The following is a 26,938-nucleotide window of genomic DNA, read 5'->3' as shown; positions in this document are numbered from 1 at the left end:
AGACCACACCTTGCTTTATTCCTCCAATGGCATTTCAGAGGATCATCGAGATAAAAATACTAACTAATTAATTACTCCCTTAATTCATGCAACAATAACGTTCCAACCAATCAATAACAAAGAAGTGAATTGTGTTAAAAAGAAAAGCATGCAAATGTATGTAAATGAAGCTTGTTTAAATACTTGCTTGCCTTTAGAACACTTCGCTCAAAGCATTCAAAAACTACTTATTTGAGGTAGGAGAACACAGAAATGTTTAAAAGATATTACTCAAACCCTGTAACAGTACACAATTATGCAAAAGGTTCAATTTCTGAAATATTTCAGTTACACCATCATCTTTGGCTTGAGCCCTACATCATGTATGAAAGGAGTCTCACAACAAAATTAATCTCCAATACAAATCACAAAATTTTGGAGGCTGTATATTCAAAACTTTTGATCAAGGCCAAGGGTCAGCAATCTGTCTTGTGAATTAAGAGCAATAAGCAGAATAAAGTTGGCTTCTGGACTTGGCACTGCATCCTCAGCCCACACACCTCCTGGCTTGTGAAAGTTGCTCTGAATGAACTCCAGATGCACAGCTGTGGCAACCCATGTGATCTAAGCCCCACACAGCACCAAATAACTCTGCTATCAAGAAATACCCACCTGTAACTGGTGTGTTCCAGACTGCTGACTCACAGGTGGCTGGGTCACATCACAGCTGGAGAGAGGTGCAAAGAGCTCGGTAGCACTCCGGTGGCCACTTTCATGATTACTCTACTTACAAAATGAATTAAACTTGCTCTGGAAAGTAGGGATAATAAAATTAAAGAGACATCAAAACAACACTGCTGTTATAGGAGTATTAAAACAAATGCATAGACACTATTTTTAACAGCTTTATTGGTTTAATGACTGTTGTACAAAATTGGTCTCTGAAACATCCTAAGAGCAAAAATTACTCTGAAATTATATTTTGTACAGCACTTTAGCAGAGGGGGTACAATTTACTATTTTTCTGGAGCGTAATGTTCTCAAAATCTGAAATAGACACTGATTTTAGAAGGCAGCACAATAATATTTCTTGTCTCACAGCAAGAGCGAGAAATACAAGTCTCTTGGGTTTGTTTTGTTTCTTTTAAACCAGTGACAGCACTATATGGATAAAGCTCATTTTTGCATTTCTACACTGCCTAACAGCAATTCTTTACAAAATACCTTCTGATCAACAGCAATAAAAGCAGAAGGATAAAAAAGGATAAAAGGCTTGGTGGCTTAATCCTTTCAACCATGGTAACAGGTGGCTGACACTGTAAGGGAAATTTTTATCCCAGTACAAATGTATGAGTGATAAAATCAAAACCTGTTCTGAGCACATCAATCACATTTCTCGTTCCTTGAAGAAGTCTCTTCCTTTCAACTCTTCTGGTAGATAGTCCTGCTCCACAGGTTTCTTGTACATGGGGTTGTATTTGTAGCCTTTTCCATAGCCCAAGTTCTTCATGAGCCTTGTTGGGGCATTTCTCAGGTGCAGAGGAACAGGGGGCAGGGGTCCTGTGTGTGTCCTCAGGCATTCCTTGACCTTGCCATATGCCCTGTACACCTCTATAGACTTTGGGGCTCTGGCAAAGTACACTACACACTGTGCTAGAATCACCTGCAAACAAGCAGAGGGAAAATGTTAAATGACTTCTCTTAAGCTCTTTGGGAAAAGGTCTGCTATTCTGGCTGTTTGTCCAGCATGGCAGGGATTGTTTTTAAACTGACCTCTGCTTGCTGCTGTAATATGAATACTATTATTTAGCAACACCATAGCTCCATGGTTTTCACTACTAGAAAATAATAGCTACTTCATCTATCACAGAAAAAAAAAAAACCAGAGAAAAATTACATACGTTCACGTATCACATTTTAACAATAAATATGCAGTGACATTTATTTTAAACTACACCATCTATTTTAAGAGCTACAATCTTCTCTTGTCAAAGAAGGGGCATGTAGAATGAACAAGTTACTAAGTCTGCCCTGTCTTTGTAATCTGTTTCTTTTTATAGTTACAGATAGGTTTAACAAATTGCAGAACTTCCAAATCAGTGAATTAATGAAGCCTTTACCTCACATTCGGGCATTCCAATGAAGTGACAGCCTTGATAAGCAGCAACTGCTTGAGTTAAAGCCAGGGGATCTGCCAGTCCTACAGAAAGGGATCAGATAAAAGCAGGCTAATGTCTTTTCTTCTTTAACTTTACATCTTTTTTTTTTTTTTTTTTTTTTAAATTCTATTTTTTTCTTTTGCTGTAAGGTATCCATGCACATTTCAGAGCTACCTTCCACAAGCTTTCCTCTGCCCCCAAGGGGGGAAAAAGGAAAAAAAAGTCTAAGCTGTGGGTATGATTTACAGACCGTATCTGCTGCCACACAGTGGCAGCCTGAGCAGTAGCTGACCACGAATGATTCTCATGCTACCTAAAATTAACAAATAAATAGGGAAGTATTGCTATATAGACATAGCTTCCCCAGACCTCCTAACTAGTCACTCATCACAAATGTACTAAAAGAGTTGCTGGATCTGCAACTTTGGGTAAGTAAATTAAGATGCCTTACAGCTATGGAGCCAGCTACCAAACCTGAGGTTTGCAGATCAGGGTAGGCATTCATGTACCAGACTCATTAGAAAATCAGACATCCCCGAAATATACACTCTCTGTGGCATGGGTTCACTGGTGATCTACAACCAGCAGAGTTTAAAAACCTTGACCTCAACAGCATTTGTCTATCCTGAAATAGGTAATTATCACAATGACACCTCATGCAGGTGACTGCCTGCATATACAAAGTTTTTGTTGGAACACGTGGAATATTTCAGTATTTTGTACCTATTTTGCATGTAATGTTTTAGGGTTGGTTTTCAAAACCCAGCTTTTAGAAACCAGAGAAGCCTAGCAGATCTTCATTCAATGTGCTATTCCAATGTGAAATACTGCAAATACTGACCTATATCTTCACTTGCAAACCTCACCAGCCTCCTTGCCACATAGAGTGGATCCTCACCGCCCTCAAGCATTCGAGCAAGCCAGTAAAGGGAGGCGTTTGCATCAGAGCCTCTCATAGACTTATGCAGGGCAGAGATGCAGTTGTAATGTTCTTCTCCTGTTTAGGATGGGGAGAAGCAACACACAAAGCTGTTAGGAGGAAATCAACTGAAATGCATTTAAGGGAACAGAATGCATTTTACTAGATCACGTCAGTAAACATAAGCTGCTTTTTCAAGTTCTCTTTCCGGGTATGTGGTTACAGCATTCACTGATGTTTTCAATGCCTTCATGGTTTCCCATGTGAATCATGCCTTAACTACATAAGCAAAACAGAGCAACTGCTGATGAAAAGCAAGCTGTTGTTTTTTTCAACACTGGTGAGCAAACAGTTTAAGTTTTGTAACCTAATGGCCTTCCCTTAAAAAAACCCAAAAACCAAAAAAAGATAACCCCAGTTTTTTTCAGCAGTTAGGAAGAAAACTCTACATAAATAGTTCCTAATTGCCAAAGAGTAAAGTACAAGTACATACAAACAAGTGACCATTGTTTTTGGACACACGCAGAGCTCTGACAAGACAACAAAAGAATCAGAGAAATCCAGTGCTATACAGTAGTGATATTTTAGAAAAAAGACATTTCACATAATCTAAAACTTGAAAATAAAGTGCGCAGTAAAACAAGAGTTTGATGTGCTGTATGGGGTGAGAAAAAAAAGAAATGCCATGGATATACAATGATGGAACATCAATGGATACAATTTGGAAAAAACATAATTGCAGTGCACAACCCCTAAGAAATGCTGAATTCAACTGTGGACACCTGGACCACTGCAACACTTGAAATGCTAGACTCCTAAATCAAATGTGGGAAGACTGAAAGAATTATAAGGACCTTTTTTTATATTGAAGTTCAATATATTAATAGATTTGGACTCCAAGGAGAAACAAAGCTATTACACAGATCTTCTAGGGCTACATTTAAAAATAGGGAGTCAGTATTACAAACAATGAATAAGACCCTTCCTGCTTACAATTTTGCTCTGTTCAACTGGTTTTGATTCTTATTCATATCTTTTAATCAAAATTGTAAAAGTATTTTGCTGCAAGTTGTTAAACTTTCCATGTTATCTGTCTTTTTAATTTTTTCAAGTGCCTGGCATTCCTTGGCTCACAGCTAAGTGTGTATTTTAGAGACAACTGGCTGCACGCACAGCCATCTGTTAATATTCTTCTTCTTCCTAAGGCTAAAAGGATTTATAGCCTGAGGGCCACATCAGAACACACCAGTCACTCGTAGGCCCTGAAAAATAAAAGGTCTGCCTGAATGAGTTTGAGAACCAAAATCACTATGCCACTGCAGTTGCTCCTTTTGTAGCCAGCAAGACCTCCACCTCCCAGGTCCATTCCCCCCATTTCTGCTCCTGCTGGATTGTCATTCTGTGGGGAATTCAACACTCTGCAGGCGAGCACAGGCAGTCAGACAGCTATTTTTGCCAGGACTCCACACAAAGAGCCCTGGCATGTAGCTCTCACTCGAGCCAACACAAACAGCACGTCTGTGCTCCATCGTAGCACTTGAGTCAGGAGCAATAAACCCAAGCAGCTGAACTCGCATCATCCTCTTGCAAGAGGCGTCTTTTGGTCTCTTAAAAGTAAGGAACATGGCCTTTAAATATCTCCAGAGGTTGCACTCAACCAGATTTTTCTGTTGGAGACTTTTATATGCTGCTTGGGCTACTGTAAAGTGTCATATGTGGGGATACCAGCTGGAGAGGCAGAAGGAATCCAGCAGACAGGTTTGGTCTAGATATATGTACCTGCAGGGAACTTCAGACTTCAGGATGAGAAGGGAATTAGTTTTCCCCTTTTATTTCCTTCCTTACAAAGTTAGTGCTGGTGACAGAGCTACAATAACAATACTTATACATCAGCATTGCATTATCAATTAAAGACAAAATATAGGGATGTGCAGTGGAGAGAGGTCTTACATTTCTGTCTAAAAATACAGTTTATAGATAGCCTGAGATACCAAAAGCAGTTAAAACAAAATTAGAGCTTTCAGTAGACTTTTATTTATTTATTAGCCTTCTCATGCTGGTTAGTTAACATACAAGTTTGGGCCTCATCAATTCAGTTGAGAGACACACAGACATCAGTTTATCTGTCTCTGCTGTATCCCAGACGCCTCTTGAAATTGAAACTATGAAGAGTTTTTGGAATCAAAGTACATTTTCTCTATGCAGTTCCCACAAAGGCAAATACTCTTCTGAAACAAGACACTGCACAAGAGGCTTTCTGGAAGAGAGGGCTTTCTAGTGTCTGATATATATAGATGCATAAAGCTTGTTGATACACACCCACAGACTGCTTTATGTACTTATGAGTAGTTTTCAGGCTAGTTTAAGATGCCAATTTATCTATAGTCATATTGGTAGAAGATAGGGGAAAGGTCTTGTTCACCGACCACAGTTAATATTTGAGCTTCTTAAACAATTCCTACTCACAAGGTAGCAGGCAAAACTAAAATAAGTCTCATGTTAAATTATTTTCTATCTTAGCCAAAGGTAAACATCAAACTGCTCATTGATAAAGGACAGAAAAAAGCCTTGGAAGTAAGACTAGAGCAACAGCACGAATAAAAAGACTTCTAATTCTGATCCAGCAGAAGAAAACTGAGCTGGAAAAAAACATTATGGTGTGAGTTTAAAACCAGTTGGGAATTCAACTCCAAATAAGCCACTCCCCTATCCCAGCAATGATGTGCATGGTATGGAATAGCAACTTAGCCCTGACCACATGGCTCTCAACTCTGCCCTGACAGCAAACCTGAGACAGTGAGACAACCTTCTCTTTTCTCCTCCAGAGAAGGGAAAGGAAAAACTGTGTCCAGATTGCAGAACAAATTAACTTCAGCATAATACATTCCCAGTCTTTATCATAATGAAATTATGTCACCACACATTCATCATAAGACATTAATCTTATTAAATCAGTGTTAGCAGAGTGACACAATACGTAAAAGGAAGGGGCAACAATACAACTCCATTCAAAAGATCTAGTCACTGCAATCTGCAGGAAAACTTTAATGAATTTGGTTGCTACATCATTTTCTAAAAGGATCAAAATTTTAACAACTGCAATTAAAAGCTGAAATACGACTGAATAGTTTCTATTTCCCTAACACTGCAAGGACTAGAGGCAGCTGCTGGCAGTGAAATAAAGTTGTTTCATTGTCATTCCAGCTAAAAAATGCATCAACTATCTGCACAAAGACCTTTTCTTTACAGGTCTGCATACAGATCAGAACAACAGCCTAACAACTGCATTATGAATTATTTCCTTCCTAGATTACTTGATGAAAATGAAGAAGACAATGCCCAACTACATGTATTAGGGAAATTTTGCAGAAGGTAACAAAAATAATTTAAAATAAAAAGTCCATATTTACACAACTCTGAACACTAATGAATTATTTGGTGCTTTCTACATAAACATGCAACACTCAAATGCATGTTGCTGCTATCATGATTAGACTCTCCACTTTAAAAGACTGAAGCATCTCATTTTAGAGGACTGTAGATCCCACCACCAGCTGTGATTCAAAATGTATTAGCTAAAATATACTACCAAAAAATATTACTTGTTTATGCAGTAGCAACTTCTGCAAGTCCTTTGTATTTAAAAGGACAAACACCTATTTCTACTATGGACAAAGGTGGTCAACCTGGAGTGAGCATTCAGTGGTGAACACAGACTATTCCACAGGAGAGAAAATTCTGTAAGGACATGTATTCAAGCAACCTACTACTGTGACAATATTTGCATGAGGCTTTTTGGCATTTATACAGTCCAGAATCCTGCTCTCACCACTGAAAATCTCTGGCCAAAAAGCTCCACAATAAATGACAACAAAGATTTCTGCACCCAGATTTGATGCAAGCCTCATGAAGAGGCATTCTGTGCCATCTCTACCAGAGTAAGAAGGCATAGGTGGGCTGGGAGCAATGGACACAGCCCAGAGTTCTGTGTGACAGTGGCCACAAGGCGACAGCAAACACACAAGGGACCTACACGGTGCAAGAGACTCACACCAGTGAGCTGCTCAGATTTTCCGCTTCCTTCTAATCATGACCTCTTCCTGCCAAAGACCTCATAAAATTTTCTTCTCTCTTCCCCTGCCTACCCTTGACTTCTCAGCTGCCATTAGATCAGTATCTGCCCAGCTGCCTTTTCCCTGACATCAGTGAATCATCATTACTTCTTTGTAGCAAGAAGGCTGCAAGAGGGCAAATATTACAACCAACCTCAAGAAACCTCTCATCACAGGTTTTGAACAGTGCCAGCTAATGTAGCATATTAGAAACAGTGGCCAAAAAAGAAAAAAGAGAAGAAAATAAATCAGTTCTTCAAATACTTCTTGGCACAATAATTTCATACTATTCTGCACAGTCATTCAAGTGCTGCTGAAGAACTAGCATATGCATTCAAGGGGATTCACCCAATCTCTGATACTCAGTGATTTTTAACACTCCAGCACAAATTGGTTTAGTGGCAAACTACTATGATGCCTAAGATTGCCAAGTCACAAATTTAGCAAGAGTGGTTATCACACTAGGAAGCATTAAGTGCAATGAGATTTATGTGGCCTGTCCTAAGCAAGCTACAGAATTCATTACCTTAAAAAGCAACTCTAAAAATAAAGCGAACTGCTCAGGTTTTGACATAACATATTATTGTGAATGTGAGCACTTCCAAGACTTTCAAAGGAGTAGAAGGGCAATGGAAGATATCCAATCCTTCAAGAAAAATGTCCTCATCAAATTCTTCTGCCTCTTTATACTGAAACCCTCACAGAAGACAATAAAACCTAAAATAACATATAACTTCACCATGTTTTAATGGTGAATTTAATTTCACCAAATATTCATCTCTTTTCAGGACAGCAAATAGGCCCTTCAACTAATCTGTACTTCCTTGTTGAGAAGGAATTTCCAGCTGAACTACACTGTAGAGAAAAAGTAACTTTTAGGACAAACCAGTACAACCACTGTTTCAGTAGAGCAACTGGTAGGGAAAATATAGAAGAAACAGAAATTAGAGAGGTTATCACATCTTGAGAACACCGCATTTTAGAAATGCACCAGTTACTCACCTGCTCGGTCATACAGGATGTGAGATCGCTGGAGCCCCTCCTTTACATGCTCTTCTGTTACCAGAATGCCATCTGCAGCCCCACCTTTGGCAGTGTTCAAAGGAGTGGTCCTTCCTGCTGCTATTCTGGCCTGAACTGCCAGCTGGAGTCCATTCAGCCCAGTCCTGGCATCCCCATCACAAAGATAGGCCAGTGTGTTCAGAGCTTTCTCCTCTATGTACACTGGGAATCTGCAACAGAATAACCACACACCCTTAGCCCCCACCACACTCCTCTCCCTGCCTGTTGTGCTGCGGATGACTTTTCTTTACAAAGTTTCTTGATACAAAGCTGGTTTGAAGATTTGTCTTAATTCATCTTGCAGAGCCAGAGGCCAGCCCTCTTCCTCCTGCTCCAATGCCTGCTAAATACAATTGCACATGAAAAATGTAGAGCAAGAGCTCTCATCTATTTAACTCCCTAATTTTTCCTCACTTCATTAAATTCAACAAAACCTAGAGCTAAGTTTTCGCCACAGCCCAATTTTGATACAGCCAGCTGAATTTTACAAAGTTTTACTCAACCAGCATTTCACTGCTAGCACCTCAAATTCTTTGGTGGAAGAACACTGAAAAGGTAGGAAGCTAACCAAATGCAGGTGAGAGAATACAGTGAGTTATAAAGTAATTAGCATAAGGTTTGGAACTAACCACTAACAACAGCAAGACGTGCTATCAGTTGTTCTTCAAAAAACAACTGGAAAGATTGTTTACAATGTGAAACACATGCATCCTACTTTTACAACTTAGTCACTGGGGTACAAAAAAAAATCTTACTAGAAAGAAGCTGCATCCCAATACATGTTTATCACTCTTCTTGCCATCTACTGATCTAAGTGTGCCAGAACTATAAAAACACAAAAAAGGCCAAATTCCAATAAAATCACAATCTAAGTGAATTGGTCACTGAGATTTGCTCAGTTTATTGAAGCATGGTGTTGATAGCATTAAGGGTTCGATCCCTGTATGGGCCATTCACTTAAGAGGTGGACTTGATATTCTTGTGCGTCCTTCCAGCTCAGAATATTCAGTGATTCTAAGAAGATGGGAACAACTGGAGAAATGCAGCAGCAGGATCTCCTGAGATTTCCTAGCGAGTCCATGAAAAATCTATGAGAGGAACAAAGTTCTCAAGTTTTGTCTTTAGGTTTTCACCTGCTGGGCCTCAGTCCTCACTGTTGGGGCACATCCAAACCAGCTCACCTCTGCATGCTTCGCAGGCACTCTGCTGAGGATTTAACCCTCAAGCCTCAGTTATGTAGACAGGGTATCATCTAAGGAGTTGTCAGGCAGAGGGTGTAACTGATCTGATTTGGAGACAGCAGCTAATGGAGTTAAAACATGGCATGAATGGCCCTAACTGATCCACATCTAGTAGTTGAACTGTAAATCAAGAGTGACAGGTATCAGTAAGGATTAGCACCTAGAGCTTGGTGTGAGAGGCTATTTCTTATGAAGCTCTTGTGTGTCAAATAATTAAGGCTTCACAACAGCCCTGCACTTCATTTACCAAAAGATGTCTTACTATTACCACCAGGGGTGCACAAAAAGGCAGCGTCAGGATTCCCAGACAGATGTGTCCACTGATTTTCCTCACTTGCCTTCTCGTCCTCCTTGCAAACCTACTTTCCACACAAAAGAAAAATAGGTTCTAGGAAAATCTTAGCAGTTAATATTTGAGCCATCTCATGGCCACACATAAAAAGGAAAAACTAGTAGATCTTAGTCAACACTGCAAGTGAAAGCTGACACGTCCTCTAGGGGCAAAACCCACGCTGCAGAGAGTAGACAGAGGGAATCACACTCTGGCAAAAAAGAGATGCATCACAAGCATCTAATCATGACTTTTTTCCATGTCCTTATTTCTCATGTATTTGATGAATCTAGAAAAATCAAATTAACACACACACACACAGAGTGACACTGTGACACAGGATGTTTCAAACATCATCTTTGAAAAAGGAAGCAGAATAATACAACTGCACAGGCACTTATTCAGTCAATTAACTCAAGCATCAAATTCCTTGAAAATCTGGAAGCAATGTTCACCTCTCAGCACTACAGATGGCCACCAGATCTTTCATAAGTAATTAAAAAAACCAGCACAGAAAGCAAAAGCTCTTTTTAAAAAAACAGCAGGTACTACACACAGACATCCTGCTGCTAATACCTCCTTCAACAAAAATGACCCCAGATATACAACATGCTAAGCAAACACTTCTCCCACATCGGTAGGGTGTATTTCAGAGAAGGTTTTACCTTCAAGGACTAAGCTCTTTTGTCTGCTGCTTGTGGAGCACACCCTGTGCTTGAGGTCTCCTCACACTGATAACAGAACTGCAGGCAGTGACTGGAAGTAGAGATCACTAAAGACTGAGACCACTAAAAGGCAGGCACTAACTCAGAAGAATCTAAGTACAGTCTTTCCCAAAAAAGGCTGAGGCCTCAGAGCACTTTTGCCATTCATCTGCTAATTTCAAACTGAGTTGTATTCCTGTCTCTTGTTTCACTATAGGACTTTAACTGCCCTGTTGACTCAACATAAGCAATTTACATTACAGAAAGTGAAACAAATATTTACAAGAAAGTATAAAAACTCTGCTTACAGGCAATGGCCTTGTCCATTTCCATGGTGAAATTTCAGTTGTAACATAAGGGTAGCAGCAATTCCAGTCCAAATAATGTATTATGTATTGGCTGATCCAGTCCATGCCTACAACAGCATGACATGCAGGATGTGATAAAAAGCAAGAATCAATGGAGAAAACTTCCACACACAAGCTGTTTGCACAGCACATTGATGAGAATCACTGATTGTAAATAACATGTTGCTTCCCTGTTGCATAATCTCAGCTCCATACACACTCAGTATTTCAAAATAATAAAATGTTCTACTCAATATAACTGAATTAAGATTTTTTTTTTTTCTGAGCAATAATTTCACTAGTCAGGAGTCTAATTTCAAAATCAGGAAGGCAATTATTTCAATACCTTGACTTTCAAAAACCACTTGCTATGTTTTACATTTTTAAACCCATGCTGTCTTCAGAAGCCCAAGTGCCCTACTCTCTCCTACTTTACTCAACTTCTGCACCCATCAGAACCACAAGGCAGAATAACTCCCATGCTTTCTGACTTTTTTCCAAGCTTCTAATACTCTCACAGATGGGCAACCCCATATTTTATTCAACTTCCAAAATTAACACCGAACATCCACTGGATGTTACCTTGTAACCAACGATACTTGGAGACAAAAACATAAACAAGTCAAAAGGGACGTGCTGGGATCCATCACTCACTGGGCTGAAGGTGATACACTAGCTCAAGGAATGGAAAACTACCACTACAGGATAATAAATCCTTCTTCCAGTTCCTCTTTATCACCATACCCTTGAGACAGGTTGTGCCAAGAGCCAGCATGAAATGCATGATGAACTAACTACCCATTAAACCCACACAGCACCAGAGCATTTGAGCCAATGACAAAAGAGCATAAATAGTATCAGGGAGTAAATACAAGGAAGCCCACGCAAGGAGAACCTGTATGATCAAAGATTAAAAAAAATACTGAGCAAAACATGAGACAAAGCACCCAGGGCTTCTTTCCCATGTAAATCAGTACTTTGTTACTTTCTCAGCGCAATAAGCCTCACTATATTAACTCCTTGGCAGATTTTAGAGACAAACACAGCTCTTCAACTGAACTACTGCAGTGTGATACACACTGCTCACTGCCTTACAGCATTGTCTTCCAGAGTTGCCTTTCACCTCAGAAACTAATTCCTGCAAATAAATTGAATGGGTATTTCAATTAAGGAATAATTTTCAAGAAAGTATTGAACACTGAAGATCCAAAGGAATTTCACCTTCAGTGTTGTGAGTTACGAACCAGTGAATTCAAAACACGCCAGAACTTGTAATACAGCCAGTAATGAGCTGAACTGCATGATGTCTGGGCTTGCCAACAGGAAACTGGGGTTCCTTCCATTTCCCTCAGCTGTGTGCCTTCTGTGCTATCTAGCTTCAAACACATTAATCAACCATCCAGTTTACTGTCTGACTTCAATTAGAGATACCATTCTGAGGGCAGCACTTGAATGACAAAAATAAAAAGCTAAGCCAAGAGAAGAAGTTGGTTTCTTCCACCACTGACACAGTAAAGGTAATGTATCACTGCACACCTGCAACAGCTTGTCCCATTACTGACACAGCATAAATTGCAGAAAGCACAAGCAGTTGCTGCAATAAAAAAACATCTTTAACATTGACTTATTTTCTTAATCCATGAGTATGTTTCTTCCTTTCCTGTTTCTCTATCTTTCAGGCTGATTTACTGAAGACTTTAGAGTTTGACGGCAGTAATGCTGATGAAAATATAACAAAAAGCACATATTATCCTAAAGAAACACAGTAATTAACATAAAAGCTGTCAAAGAACCTTTGTGAGCCATGATGACACAACAAATAGAAAGATATCCAAGAAGTAACATCCACTGCTAGTTGCTCCAGCTCTAAAGCAAGAAAAGGCCATGGTGGAGTGAAAGAGAACCCAAATGATCTAACGTTATCAGAAAACTGCAGCAATGGCAGCAGCTAGATATGAAAAATCCACAGAGAAAACCTAAAGAAAGAGATTTGGATAGAGGACACCTTCCATGTGGAGTGCAGATGGTGAAGTCCATTGAATCACTCGGGGATGGCTGCATTCTTGTTGAGCATGGAAGATGCCTGTGAAGATGCCTGTAAGGAAGATTCACCTTCACCTTATTCCTCAAGGTAACATGAGAGACCACAAACAATCACCCTCTACTTCAAAATCTCTTTTAAGTAAACCATCCTGTCAGACAAGTGATGTGATACTGAAACCATCAGATTAACTGAGGCCAAGCAGCACATGCAGTCCCTCATATTACACTGCTGTAGCTGGCAAAGGTAGACATGGGAAATGAAACCCAAAATTCCATGTACATTCTCTTTTGTCTTCTGGCTAGATATCTGCAGCATTTTCAAAGCAGGTACAGCCCACTGTTTGGGGATGTGCTGCCTTACAGCTCCTTCTCTCACTCTGGAATAAAGGTGAGCACCATTAAAAACCAAATCAATTGTAATTGGTGATTTCAATTTATTCTTCAGGACAGCATGAACAGTTACCTGCCTGCATCTAATGACAGTTCTGTTCCATAGAGGCAAGGGGGTAAAAAGCTGAGACAGCTGATCCTGCAGAGCAGTGGAAAGGAAATAAAGAAGCAGAAATGGTATGGACACTGAAGCAAGAAGCAGAAATATGCGGAATCCAAACCATAACCACAGTGAGGGACAGGATGGCTTATAAAAATCTGAACTTATCAGCAACAGAATGTAGGAACTGCATCTCAGCACCAGATTTCATCATGAAAGATAAGAAAGACCTGACACACAAACCCTCCTCAATTCAAAACCCCATTTTTATTTTTAAATGCTTGGCTCCCATGACTGCCTTTGGAGTGTGGCCCTCTCTCCCCATGGAGAGATTTCTGAAACTGGGTTAGCTAGTGCCTGCCAGACTTCTTTCAGTTTGATGAAGCACCGTGCTGTTTAAATCATCCATAGCTATCAGAAGGTTACAGGCATGGAGAGTGCAGCGAAACCCAAACCCAAACAACTGCAGCTGAAACTATGCCTTGTACTTTAATCCTGTACAGAAAAGAAAGCCTCTGAACCCCAGTCAGGGTGTAGTCACAACCACAGCTGTGCCGTTACATTAATGCTGACATGCAGTACTGCCTTCTCTTCTAAAATTCACATTACTACAACACAGAAAAGCTACAAATGAGTAAACCATGAGGCAGGGTAACCTAAAAATAAAAAAGGGAATACATTTTCTTACCTGTCCTGACCTCAGCATTCAGCAAGGCAATTCCTTGTACTTACATTCTGTGACAAGGTTCAAGTGGATTCCCACTGATTTATTTCATACAGTCTGTCAATCACCTCCATGTCAATGCACTGTAAATTACTAGGAGTGCAGCCAAGAACCAATACGAAGGAAGTGTAATAGCTTGCATGTGAGTACCACAGTACCTTGCATTACTCTTACTTGATAGCCTTCTGTTTCAGAAGGCAGATAACAACTTTTGTAGATAAATCTGGATGTTGATTTTTCCAAAGCTTTTTAAAGTGTTTAATATGAATTTATCTGTCTGGACATCAAGGAGCAGAGAAAAAGAAGGTCGCTCTTAAAAAAATCTATTAACATCTCACAACAACAGCCTCCTCTTGTCACAGGATATCCTAAAACACAACACAGGACTTATCCTGCAACTAAACAATAGAAGGAGCAGCATCTTCCCCGGTATTAAAAAAAAATTCTCAGAAAACAAGAAACTTCTGGCAGGCACTTCTAAATTAAGAGAGGATACCCCATCCAGCACTTAATGGTAATGTGATGCTTTTATAACCAGTAGCAAGAAGTAACACACATTAGGACATGACAAAGACCCAGTTACAGGCTTCCACAGCAAATCCTCAGCAGCAGAACAGATTTAAATATCCTGAGAGGGTGAGTCAGGAGTTACAGATCCAAGTATAAAATTCTCTCCTAATCCAGACGGTGAGATTATGTTTTGGATGGAGAAGCCAATGCTCTGAATTCTCTCTCTCCTGTCACCCCCGCCCCTGCCATATGCTGCCACTTCTTTTCTTTACTATCAGAGGTGGCTAGGGTTTCTCTTCCCACCCCCCCAACTGCTTCATTCTCTCCCTGGCAGGCAGTCAGCTCCTCGGGCTGCGCACGTTAACACCCTGCAGCCCATAAAGTACTCACTCCGAGCTCTTGCTGCTGCTGCCAGTCGCAGGGGTGCCGTGCTGGTCGCCCTGGCCCAAAACCTGGAGCCCTAAGAACCTGACAGCCCTCATCAGAATCGCCTCCATCGCTTCAACCGAGAGCTTCTCCAGGACAATCACCCGGCACCGGCTCAGCAGAGCGGCGTTGACTTGGAAGGAAGGGTTTTCTGTGGTCGCTCCTATCAGGGTCACCGTCCCGCACTCGACGTGAGGAAGGAAAGTGTCCTGAGCATGGGAGGGAAGCAGAAAAAGCTCATCTCTATCAATGACAACCTGAAACATCCCATGTGAGTAGGCTACATTTTTTTTGCTTCTTGTGAGACTTTGGGTTCACTGTTGATATGACAAATAACCACATTGACAAGGCAGTACATCTGCAAAGATGTGGAAATAATTTAACTTCATGCACCCAACACCTTAATAACAAATACTGCACTGAGAATGACCCTACCAGCTGAAAAGAAATAGGGTAAAGAAATCTGCAAATTTTGGGTTTGTGTGATTTTGGTATACTGCATGGCAACACAGGAAATCATGAAATTGCCTTATCAAGTAAAACAAACAACGAGGCTACTCCTAAATATGCGCTGAGTCAACCTCTAGGGCTACAATTCCCTACCTAATTCTGTAGTCAGAAAACTACAGGAAGATTACAGAATAGTTCAATTTAAAAACTGCAACCTGTAGTGTAGAATTCAAGCTTTCCATGGAACTGGAAAAAATCTTACACCTAGGAAAGAAAAAGAAAAAAAGTCCCAAGTGATGGCTGCAGTGTTATCCTGAAGTACCATGCCATGACTTATTTCTTGTCACACACAGCATTAAAATATTCATCTTTGGATATTCACATTCCAGACCTTTGTAAAGGTAATCCAGAATGCAAGCCCCCAGATGGAGATCTGAAATGAAGATGTGTGCAGCAAACATTATGAACATGACCTTGCAAAAATAAAATTTCATAAAAATATAATATAAAGAATGGAACATAAGTCAACTATAACTTAGCCTTTTATTTATATATTTAAATCACGATAATAAAATTTTGGTTGGAAATTAGCTAAAGAATTTAATTTTTTTCACCCAAATTAATCTACTAAAAGTATTAGCATTGAAATCAAAAGCCCAGAGAAAGGTATCACCTTAAGGCAAAGTGGGAGATTTTAGAGAAATGCTGACAAAGGGTCTTTTAAAAAAGCAGCGTAGTACAATACCTGCTGAGATTTATTGAAACGATGGATCTCATCAATAAAGAGGATAGTTTTTCTCTTGAAGAGTCTTTTTTCATTCTGGGCTTGGCTGATGACATCTCGAACATCATTTGTCTTGGCACTTGTGGCCGACAGTGTCACAAACCTCATGCCATTCTTTTTGCTGCTGTTGGCTATGATGTGTGCCAGTGTAGTCTGAAACAGCAATAGGAGAAAGCTTTGTAAAAATCATTTCAGACACAGAAAGTAGCAATTTAAAGGAAATATGTAAAGAACAAAACTTGGTATTTTGGACATAGGGACAGTGTTGACTGTTTACAGAGTTAAGGCATTTTAGCTCATGTTATTCTAGGGCACAGAAGATTTAAAAACTTCCTCACAGAGGTAGCTGCCAATTCCTCTGCTGCATTTCTAATGCCTGCACTTTTATGTATCAGACCCAGTGAGCCTCAGTATGAAAAGGACAGCACTGACAGCTGTCTCCTTTGTCACGGAAGAAGTGCTCTCTGCCAAATACATTTCTGTCACAGAAGACAGGCTGACTGCAATTCCCCGTTATTTTGTGGAGTATGTTAATGGATAAAGAACTGGACTATCCCAAGACACCTGCCTAAGAGTTTGCAGCACAACTGCATGTGAGAAATAAAATGCTACAATGTTATTAGCTAAACCTTTTTATGTTTCAAATACACATAAAAATGGAATTAACCAGACAACAGTTTCTACACAAGCATGAGAACCTAAGTGTTAAACAATTACATGCATACTTAAGAAAATGTAACTCTTAAATCTAAATAGTCAACAGTAATCAAATGCTGGTCCAGGAAAGCTGACTGAACAAACTGGATGTTTTTAGGAAGCAGTTATGTTGTTTTTCTGTCCTTATGAACAACCTCTTCAAATCCAAATTTCTTATAGGTAATTTCACTTAGCTTACCAAAGCACAGAAGCGACCTCCACCAACCTCCTGGGTAGATTTGCAACACTTGAACATATCACAGACATAATTTTTAGACTTTCCTTCACAACCCTTAGTAAACACAAGTGTATGCCCCAAAGACAGTGCATCTCTATTTGGAAGTACTGCTAGAGAAAACAGGTGATTCTTCCATCAAACTCACTATTCTATAAGAGAAGGATCCAAAGGAGACCAAAGAAAGGAGAACCTCAGCAGATGAGGCGTGGGACAGGTGCCCACAAAACCACCTCAGAAGATATTCCAAGTGCTGAGGTTAAAGCAGCAGGTGGTGTCAACCTGATCCTCTTGCAGGGAGGCTGCAGAAACAAGCACCTACCACTTGGATACCAATGGTGTTGCAGTACCCTGCTCAGTCCCTTTAATGGATCTCCTTGTCCCTGGAACTGAAATCAGCCCAAGTTAGAAAATGGGAGGATAAGGGGAAGGATGTATTGTTATTTACTCTTGCTTTAGTTTTAGTAAGGGCTTCCTGACTGCCTTCAGAAGTGGTGTCATTTCAGGTCCTGATTCAAGACTCACACCCCATGTCAAATCCTTTCTTGTTTCTTGGAGCTCAATCCACCCATCCCCAAGCGGTAACACTGCACAGGACAAGACTGGAAAGACATCTGGAAAGTGTTTTCAGCAAAGCCTATGGAGATTAGGAAGATCTGAGAAAATAAAGAAATAAGCAAATTCTATCCCCGCCCCATCAAAATCAAAAGAAAACTAACTATCTTTGAAACTGAGCTACCAAATTAAAACCAATATTCATTTTTCCTTACAAAAGGGCCTTAATTCATAATGTAACTTCAGAGGATATACCCATGCCTTAAAAATCTCTGAAAGCACAGAGATTATACATCAATACATCAAATACACCCAATACATCAAATTTGAGGATGAAAAAGTGGCAGTAGTGAGAGGACAAAGAAAAAAAATAAAGTAACTATTCTTCCTGTAGCTCCACCTGGACTGGTAGTTCACCTTGTACTCTGGCTGTTACTCAGAGAGTTTTGTTATTTACAAAAAACCAGTAAAGACTTTGCTTTAAACACAAGCACAGGAGTCCATATTTCTAACTCTAAATTTAGAAAAAAAAAATAATCAAAGAGTTTTGTTTGAAAGCTACTGTTAGACCAATAATCTACGTGAAATCTGCTGCATGGATCTCAGCCAGCAGATACCTCTCCCTCTCTGCCAACTTATGGGTCACCAAAGGTTGCAATAAGAATAACATACATTGCCTTTCAAATGCAATGCTTGACAAGGGCAGGCATGTTCACAGCCTCTTCCTTCTGTTCTGCACAATCAATCATTCAGCAAGTCAAACTGCCTATCATACAGATGTAAAGCTTTCCTTGGTGCTCTGAAAGACTTCCTATTAGTTCAGGTTTTTTATGCTGTTTTTTGTTCTACCATCTCAAGCAAAAGTCAGTAAGAAGCTACAGTTTTCTCCCTCTTTGTTACTTCAGGTTACAACTTAAAAGGACACATAATCTAGTGGAGAATTCACATAAGCAAAGTAGCTTAAGTATGAAGGTGCTAGCACATAACAACTGTAACTGCATATGCTAGACTTCTAGTTTCCCTCAGGGGCAATATATTTAAGGGAAAAGAAGAAAACTAGAAATCTCATATTGAATAAGACAGAAGAAAACATACTGATTGTCCTTCATCATCTAAAATAAATTTCAAAGTTTGATTCTTCCACTGGAAAACAAATCTTTTAAAATAGTGACACTGAGGTTGCAATTTACTACGAGTACCCCTGAATCAGAATCTGCATACCAGGCACAAAAAGGAAATCCAAACAAGTTGATAATGTGCTTCTTTTATAATACAAGTGTTTCTTATTTAGCTCATGTTTTTTTCCTTATGGGCAGGAACAGGAATATTGTTTCCCACAAATTAAGAATCAGAGTGATCCAGTGATCCTGAGAACTAACCTTTTGCTAACTTCATTAAAAATTACACTTTACAAAGCTCACAGTGTAATATCCTTGCCCCTTCCAGACACCATTCGTAGTTTCTTCTACTATGATGCCAAACTATTCAAACTCATACCTGTTATCTCAACTTTTATGCTGAATAATGTGAGACCTTACTGACCTACCTTTTTAGACAAGCTAAAGTAGTGACATCATAAAATGCTGTTCTGAAACAGAAACATATTCACCAAGAAATTTCTGAACCATTATTCATTCATGAATATAACACTTAACTTCAGCCCTTATTTGCATTACACAGAGAACAAACACTTAACTACTGAAACTCTCCTTCACCATACTGTACCTATTACTTTGTGTAAACTCAGCCCAAATGAGAATACCCCACAGCTCCCATTGTCAGAGCAGAAAAGTCAATCAGATTTGCTGTTTGGTAAGCTGGGTGTTTGTATTAGGAGACAAGAGTTTTCTGTATACCCAGAAGTTTCCTTGACTGGGCAACACTCTTTAGGTATGAACTATTTCCCTCCTCCCTGCACTGCCACTAGTCAATGCTACCTCATCCATGGCTGGAAGAAAACAGTAGAAAGCTCGTACAAGTTAAGCCAATCTTACTGATGCTGATGTTCAATGACTACATTACCTGCAGAGAAGCAAGGTGGTCTTTCAGATTTTTGCAGCCCCATACCAGGCTATTAAACTATGCTCATCACATTAGCTCACCAAAGCTCCTTACAGGAATGAAGAGTGGTACTGCCTAGCTCACTTCAGAAAGTGGAATTGGAAAAAAACTGGGAAGGGATTAGCACATAGGGTTAGATCATATCAAGAATACTGTGAAACCTTCCAAGGTCCTTCCAATACACATGGTTACCTCAGAAAGTCTGGAAGCTGTAGGCTCTGCTAAGCCACATCTAGGTGACCAAAGCAGATCTGGCACAGACTGGCACATGTGCATCATAGCATGGATTACTCCTGAGCACAGATAATCTAGTTGGCATGTAGGTTTCCCCAAAAAAAGATTGTGCAGTGTGAATTATGTTTGTGGCAGGGATGAAAAGAGACTGTTAAGCCTAGTGCAAAACACAGCAGGCTAGTTACACCCACAGACTCACAGGGTCTAAGCTACATTATCAGAGTGCTGAACTAGCACTCTGATTTTCTTTGCTAATGTTTGACCATGACTTTCTGGCTATTTTTTGCTCTTCATTTATTCTGGCCAGGATTTCCAAATCTCTGTTTACATGGTGTTGCCATCAGTGGCCTCCCCTCACCCTCAACCCTCCCTTTGCTGGCAGCACGGCCGTACTGTGGCTGCCAAGCAATCAGGAAAGGCCGTGCTCTGTTTCACTGCCTGGAGGGAAACACCAACAGCATCCTTGGATGCCTCATAGGGCACCAGTTCTATGGATGTAGCTCTGTGGATGTTCTCTGTACACACTGCGTCACAGCAGATAAGCCAGGCTGTGTCTAAAGGAAATTGGCAGCATAGCAGGTGAATATGCCCTGGGGACACTGCCTATACAGATAAACACAATCAAAAGTAGCAGCAGTTGGCACTTATATAAGGGCAGATGCTATTCTTACCCACCTTGTTTGGTTCTTCAAACCCCAAATAGCCCACTGAGATACTACTGGAGGAGTAAGTGCCACTGAACAAGAGACACAGCATGTGCTTTACAGCACTTCCAGAATCCAAGCCCAACCAAGCATAAACAGATGCAAGGTCATTGCATAATGTTTGTTGAAATGGAGCTGTATCTCCATTTGCTGTATCCTGATTTGTGTACTTACATTCCAACTGTTTCATGGATAGAATCGTATTTTCTTTTCCAGTGCTCTCTTCCTAAAGAGCTACTCCAGGTTATTCCTGATTTACATTGGCATAACCAAAACCAAGCACACTGCATTTGCTCCCAGGCAACTGCAAAGACAAATTCATTTTTCAGAGCTGTCCTGAACTTTCAGGTTACAGTACTGTAAAAGACATGATGCATTTCCAGTTTAAAATTTCGTGCTAATCAATTGGAAGAACTCATTACTTCTAATGGTTCAAATCAGGCCCCAAGTTGTATGACAAAGAGAAGATAAAGCACACAATCAAACAGCCTGTTAGGTAACCACTTGTATTAGCAAAACAGAAAGCTTGGAAGGGGTGATAAATATGTGGGTAACAAAATAGGTGTTGAACTTGCTGTCCTGTGTTTCAGTGTGTCACTTATTGAATGAAAACAGAAAAGAAATACAAGAGAGTTCTAGAAAGAAAATATAATGTCAGAGAAGATTTGACAGAAACTTCAAAGACCACTAAATGGGGTTTTTAATGTTTTGCACTCATATCAACATTGAATATTTGATCTTATGACTAGGGTGCAGACATGAACCTTAAAATATCATGCATGAATGTTCTTTGTGTTATCTTCTATAAGGAGTGGATTCATGCCACTTGCTACCTACTTTTTTCTTGTTAAGCAGAAGACATAAGAGGGAATGTTTACTGTATTTAAATACAGAATGTTCAGATTTATAAGGCTTAAACTTCATCTGTGGCAGCAAAATTATTCGGTGCTCAAATTACGCTGTGTCCCCCCACTAACTCTTTACTAAAATTGGTGCCCCAATGGCAGACATGCAAAAATCTAAATCCCTGTATTAAGCTGCTATAAATCACAGTACATCTTACTCACATTACACTCGGATTCATACAGGCCTTTAAAAATTTGCATAGTCAGGATGAACAAGCTAACTGTTCCTAAGTTAATAACCACAACATCTCTTTGAGGTAGTGCCTCTGGTGAGCTTCTTGAAAGAAGAAAATAAGCTTTTTTATTAAACACTTCACACTGACAAAAGTGCAAATAAAAAGTCAGTCTCTTCACCTAGACCACCTTGGCTTCCCAAGAAATTAGGATGACAGACCCAAGGTGCAAAGATCATGTTCCCCTAAAGTAAGAGGACTCAGTACAGATGGAAACTCAAAAGAAAAGAGGACCACAACAGAAATACCCCAATTTTGTCTTTTCAATTTTGAGTGCATTTCCTTGAATATTCAAATGCAGCTGAGGCCAAAATTGGCTTGGGCAAAGCAGCTACATAACACACATATTTTTACTCCAGTACCTAACTTCATTGTTCTCATGATAAAAATTACCCAAAAATACTTTTGACCTACAATATGAAATATTGCATTTACAGCACTTAAACAGGAAAGATTATTTTCTTCTTGCTTGGAAAAAGTCTTCAAACTACTATTTTTCATAGAAGTCCAGATTGAAAAATAATACAGAAATTGATTTGAAATCTGCCCTGATAATCTATTCCATGTTCAGGTTTTTTTTTTTTTACTTAGTCCTGCTCTTCCCTTTTCAAAAGTATCAGTTAGCATGGCATTTGGCTGTAGAAATGGAAGAAGGCATAGATGGGCTGCAATAACCAGATTCCATGGGTAGCAAGAGCCTGAAGAGGTTTAAGAAATGTATGACCATCTTACACAGCACTTCCGAATTTAGACCAACATATCTAATTATGCTGCTATTTTAGATCTTTGATGGGCAGAGCTTAGCATATGGCCTTTTTATATATGAAACTACATAACGCAGTTATTTCTTAGTATTTTTCCTGCTGAAAAGGACTGCATTTAATGGAAGAAGTTTTTGCTGATCAGTCCAACCAGGTCCTGAGGCAGTGAGAATACTTACTTCTGCTCCACAGGATCATTCAAGTTTTCAAGCACTAAGTTGCTTTCTCATGAAATGTTTTCTTAGACACATTATATACATACAAATCAAATAGTAAGTGAGTGGGATAGGCAGGCAAGAACAGATCTCCTTTTCCATCTTTAGGTGGACTACTTTGCTTGCACGTTAAATCTGTTAGGAGAGGAATTTTTTAAGGACATATTCAAGAAAACAATAGAACATTCAGGTATTTAACTCAGAAAGACAATATGATTTATGAGGAAGAGGGCATGAGATAAAACTATACTCTAGCACCACCCTAGAAATATTGATAGATGTGAGTGAAGGGGCAAAGTTCAACTTGTTGCAGAAGGAATTCCTGGTTCAGCCAATAATGGATGTTTCATCAGGAGCCAGCTCAAAGCACATAGGCTCAAAACACTACCCTTGAAAGCAGACGAGTTACCCAATAGTAAATACTCAGTGAGTAAAAATATAACAGATAAATTGTGGAACTGTTCTTAGATGGGTCAAAAGGCACAGAAATTACTCAAGTCAGACAAATGAGGACAAAAGAATTTAAACTCTGTGACAAGCAAGCTTACTAAATACAATTCTGCACAAAGCATATGGGTGAGGAGGATGGGTCATAGGAAATGAGAATGAAAATAAGATGTTAGAGGCATAAAACAGACCACCCACTACTCAAAGACAATTTCAGTACCACAGAAGGTTCCTGAAGAAGACCTGGAATGCAACTGTTAAGCTGTCACAAGCTCATGAAAAAGCACTGCCATGGTCACAGCCAGGTGCATTCATCGGATCACAACCCAAAGGCCACTGAATCCAGTGCCAGTTTGCAGAGACTGTGCTGCACCCTTTGCTTTGCTACCACTGTACTCGTACAGCTTCCTTTGTTCCTGAGCAAAGAGAGCTTCAAGAAAGAGCAAGCACTTGCTGTTGCCAGAGACAAGAAACAAAAGGCAGGAGACCACAAAAAACCACAGAAGCAAGCCCTGAATGTGTTACTCATTCAGCAAGGAGAATTTCTATTTATTAAAGAACTGACTTCCACTTCTCTCTCTGGACATCTTACTCCAGTCAATCCACCTCCCCTTTAATCAGTTTTCAGAAACAGCCCTTCATTACCCCACCTATTCTGAGCTCTTGCTCTCTGCTATTACTTGCTATTTTAAAGATGTGGCAATTATTGAAGTTCACTAGTTGGTTCTTTTGAGGTGTATGTTATCTAGGCTAAAAAAATCTGCTGGATCATTGTTAATGGTATTAATCTAATTCTAACAACTGGCTCCTTATTTACTGTGATTGACTAGTATTATTATTTAAACACCACACATTACAAGTCTTTATTTTCAATTAAGTATGCTGACAAGACCAAGCTGCTGCTCTGTCCTTAGTGTCTCTGCTAAGCATTAATTACTTTCCCTATCCCCAATTTCTCAAACATACTCTCATACAGCCAACACACCAAATTATATATATATAATACATGAAACTAAATGCTGTGAACACAGACTGACAGAGGAAATTGTATTTTGTTTGCCCTGCCACCCCACACATGTGAAATATGTGGAACAACAGGACAAAATTAAGCTGAGATCGTAAAGACCATTCAACCGTACCTGATGCATTCCTTTGGTCCTTCCCTCACTTCTGTGCTAGAGGGTCTTTTGGGATTCACGCAAGGCCCTGGCATGTTAAAGGAGGCAGAACATGAAGATGTAGTGGTCATACCCTGCAAAGACCCACCAGACTAAAAGTGGTTGAAGGTGGATGAGTGCCTAGCCATAAGGTTATCTCCCATCCACACCAGTGCTGCCTTCTCTCGGGGGCAAGAATTCGTAGGCTAAAGCAAAGGCAGCACTTGCCAACTGTGCTGCATTAATCTGCTGGTATCTCACCTTGTTTCCTAAACATATTTAGAGATTCTGTGTTGCTTTTCAGCTTCTCAGGCAGTAACTAAACCAAGGCTTGTGTTTTAGGTACGGGCTTTTACAAAACATGGATTATCTGAAAGCAAGAGAGGCCTAGTGTAACCAAAGTGCAAATTGCATGGAGTGGGGCTGATGGGGGTGGACCAATTCTATTTTATTCATGAGGCAGGTTGTGTTTTTCGCAATCTTATGTGAAAACTATTGGACACCAGCCAACATAAGAAAACTGCGAAAGAAACCAATTAGACAGAAGGGCCAAGAGGACTCCGAAAATCAACAAGTTTTACGGACACCGCTCTGCAGCGCCGGCAGCGCCGGCTGTGAGCAGGGGCTGGGCGCCCGCCGCCCGCACTCACCTTCCCGCAGCCCGGCGGCCCCCAGAGGATGAGCGAGGGAATTTCGTGGGATTCCAGCAGGGACCGCAGCAGGGTCTGCGCCCCCAGCACCGGCTCCTGCCCCACGTAGTCCCCGAGCGTGTCGGGCCGCAGCCGCTCGGCCAGGGGCTTGCCCTGCAGCTTGTGCGCCAGGCTCTCCCCGCAGAGCGCGGCCGCGCATCCATGGCCCGGCTGAGCCGCGGCCTCGTCCCGCCCCACGCCGCTCTGCCCGCCGCCGCGGCCCTTGTGGAAGAGGGAGAACACGGGGGAGCCGGCGGCCGGGCGGGCCTGCTCCGGCGGCCCCTCGGCCTGGCTGCCCGGCGGGGCGGCGGCGAGGCGCGGCCGCTTGCTGGGGGGCTCGGCCTGGGCGCCGCCGGCCTGCAAGCAGCGGTCCAGGTGCGCGTTGATGTCGGCGGCCGGCAGCTCCCGCAGGCACACGGGGCACTGCACCAGCCGCTCCTCCTCGGCGCCCTCCGTCGGCTCCATGGGCTCCCCGGGCCGGCAGGAAGCGGGGCCGCCCGCAGCCCTTCGGGAGCTGTAGTCCGCCCGGGCCCGCTCCCCGCCCCGGCCCTGCCGCCCCTCGGGGCCGCAATGAGCGGCATCGCCGAAATCCCTGGGCTTGGGGGTCCTCCTGGTCTTTCATTGAAATGTATGAAAACTTCATTCTCTGTGGAAAAACCATCAGTAAACTACTATTAAAAATATATAAAAATTCAAAACTGAACTCTTGTATTATGAAGAATACAGGGCAGGTTGTATTTCAAAGATGGGCACAGTTAGCGGTACCATTCGCGTCCTAATTTACGACCCGAACTTGACCCATTGGTAATTCTTTCCACATTACATCTTGTTTTCTTTCTTAAAGTATATGTTTAGGTTTAATTATACACTGTGACATAATAGTTCCCAGCTTGTAAAATTCAGGTCAGTCTAATGTCAGCTGTGTCAGGAGGTAAACAAGTCTGGCCACTGGCTAACAGTATCCCCAGGCTTAAAATTTGAAAATGGCTGGTTAGAAAGTGGCCAACGGGTCAGAAATAAAATTTTTATTTGAACTGATGATGGAGACCAAAGGACTGAGTTTGATGCAAAGTGCTTTACAGCCCATCATGTAAACCTAGCTCTGGATGAAGGGATTACAATCTCAACCCAGATGCTGAAAGTGGAATAGGGTGTTTGTGAGTTCTACTTTTTGCCTAATACCTATTTGCCTGCCCATTTCTATTCCTGATCAGTTTTAGAAACATTTACTGTATTGTTTATATTTTTATAATTCAAATATACTGATTTCCAGCTATAGGGCAGAAAAAGAAGCAGGACCATAGGTACGCACTGCCTGTGCTTACAACAAAGCAGTGCTTTTATTACACGTGTGGTCTCCCAGTGTGTGAGTGAAGATGTGGTTCATCAAGCAAGATACTTTGCATGAAGTGAGTGATTGGCTTGCTGAAGATGACCCAGAAAGTAGAAGAAAGTGTCTCCCAGGCCAGAGCTGGGAAATGTAAATGATTGAAGGAAGGTTATCATCCTCCTCTGGGGGAAATGGAGCTCACTTTGAAGGTCATGGTTTCCCATTGCTCAGTGGAACATGATCAGGGTGAGATTTCTTCTCTCGGACTTTGGAGGAGGCTCTTTCAAACAGATTTCACTTTCCATTGTCCACCTTTTGTTTCAGGGATATATTAAGATAATGATGGTGAAGAGGACAATCATGTTTGGACTTAATCCTAGTCTCTGCTTCATAACAGAGCTCAGTAAGACATTTGAGCTTTCCATCCCATTAATA

At 40.8% G+C, this 26,938-nt stretch overlaps 1 protein-coding gene across 1 annotated transcript; it reads right to left on the bottom strand.

The window, feature by feature from the left end:
- Window positions 1-868: 868 nt before the first annotated feature.
- WRNIP1 (WRN helicase interacting protein 1) lies at window positions 869-25,797 on the bottom strand. Its single transcript, XM_079301646.1, is given in 8 exon segments — window positions 869-1,642; window positions 2,100-2,179; window positions 2,980-3,135; window positions 8,172-8,401; window positions 15,012-15,256; window positions 16,243-16,434; window positions 25,135-25,651; window positions 25,653-25,797. Coding segments are annotated over 8 exon segments (1,839 nt in total). The 5' UTR covers window positions 25,796-25,797; the 3' UTR covers window positions 869-1,366.
- Window positions 25,798-26,938: the final 1,141 nt, after the last annotated feature.

This window comes from Erithacus rubecula (genome assembly GCF_903797595.1).
Source record: "Erithacus rubecula genome assembly, chromosome: 3".
In the NCBI taxonomy this organism is placed as follows: Eukaryota; Metazoa; Chordata; class Aves; order Passeriformes; family Muscicapidae; genus Erithacus; species Erithacus rubecula.
Note: the sequence above shows the minus strand (reverse complement) of the source record. Positions and strands in the feature narration are given on the sequence as shown.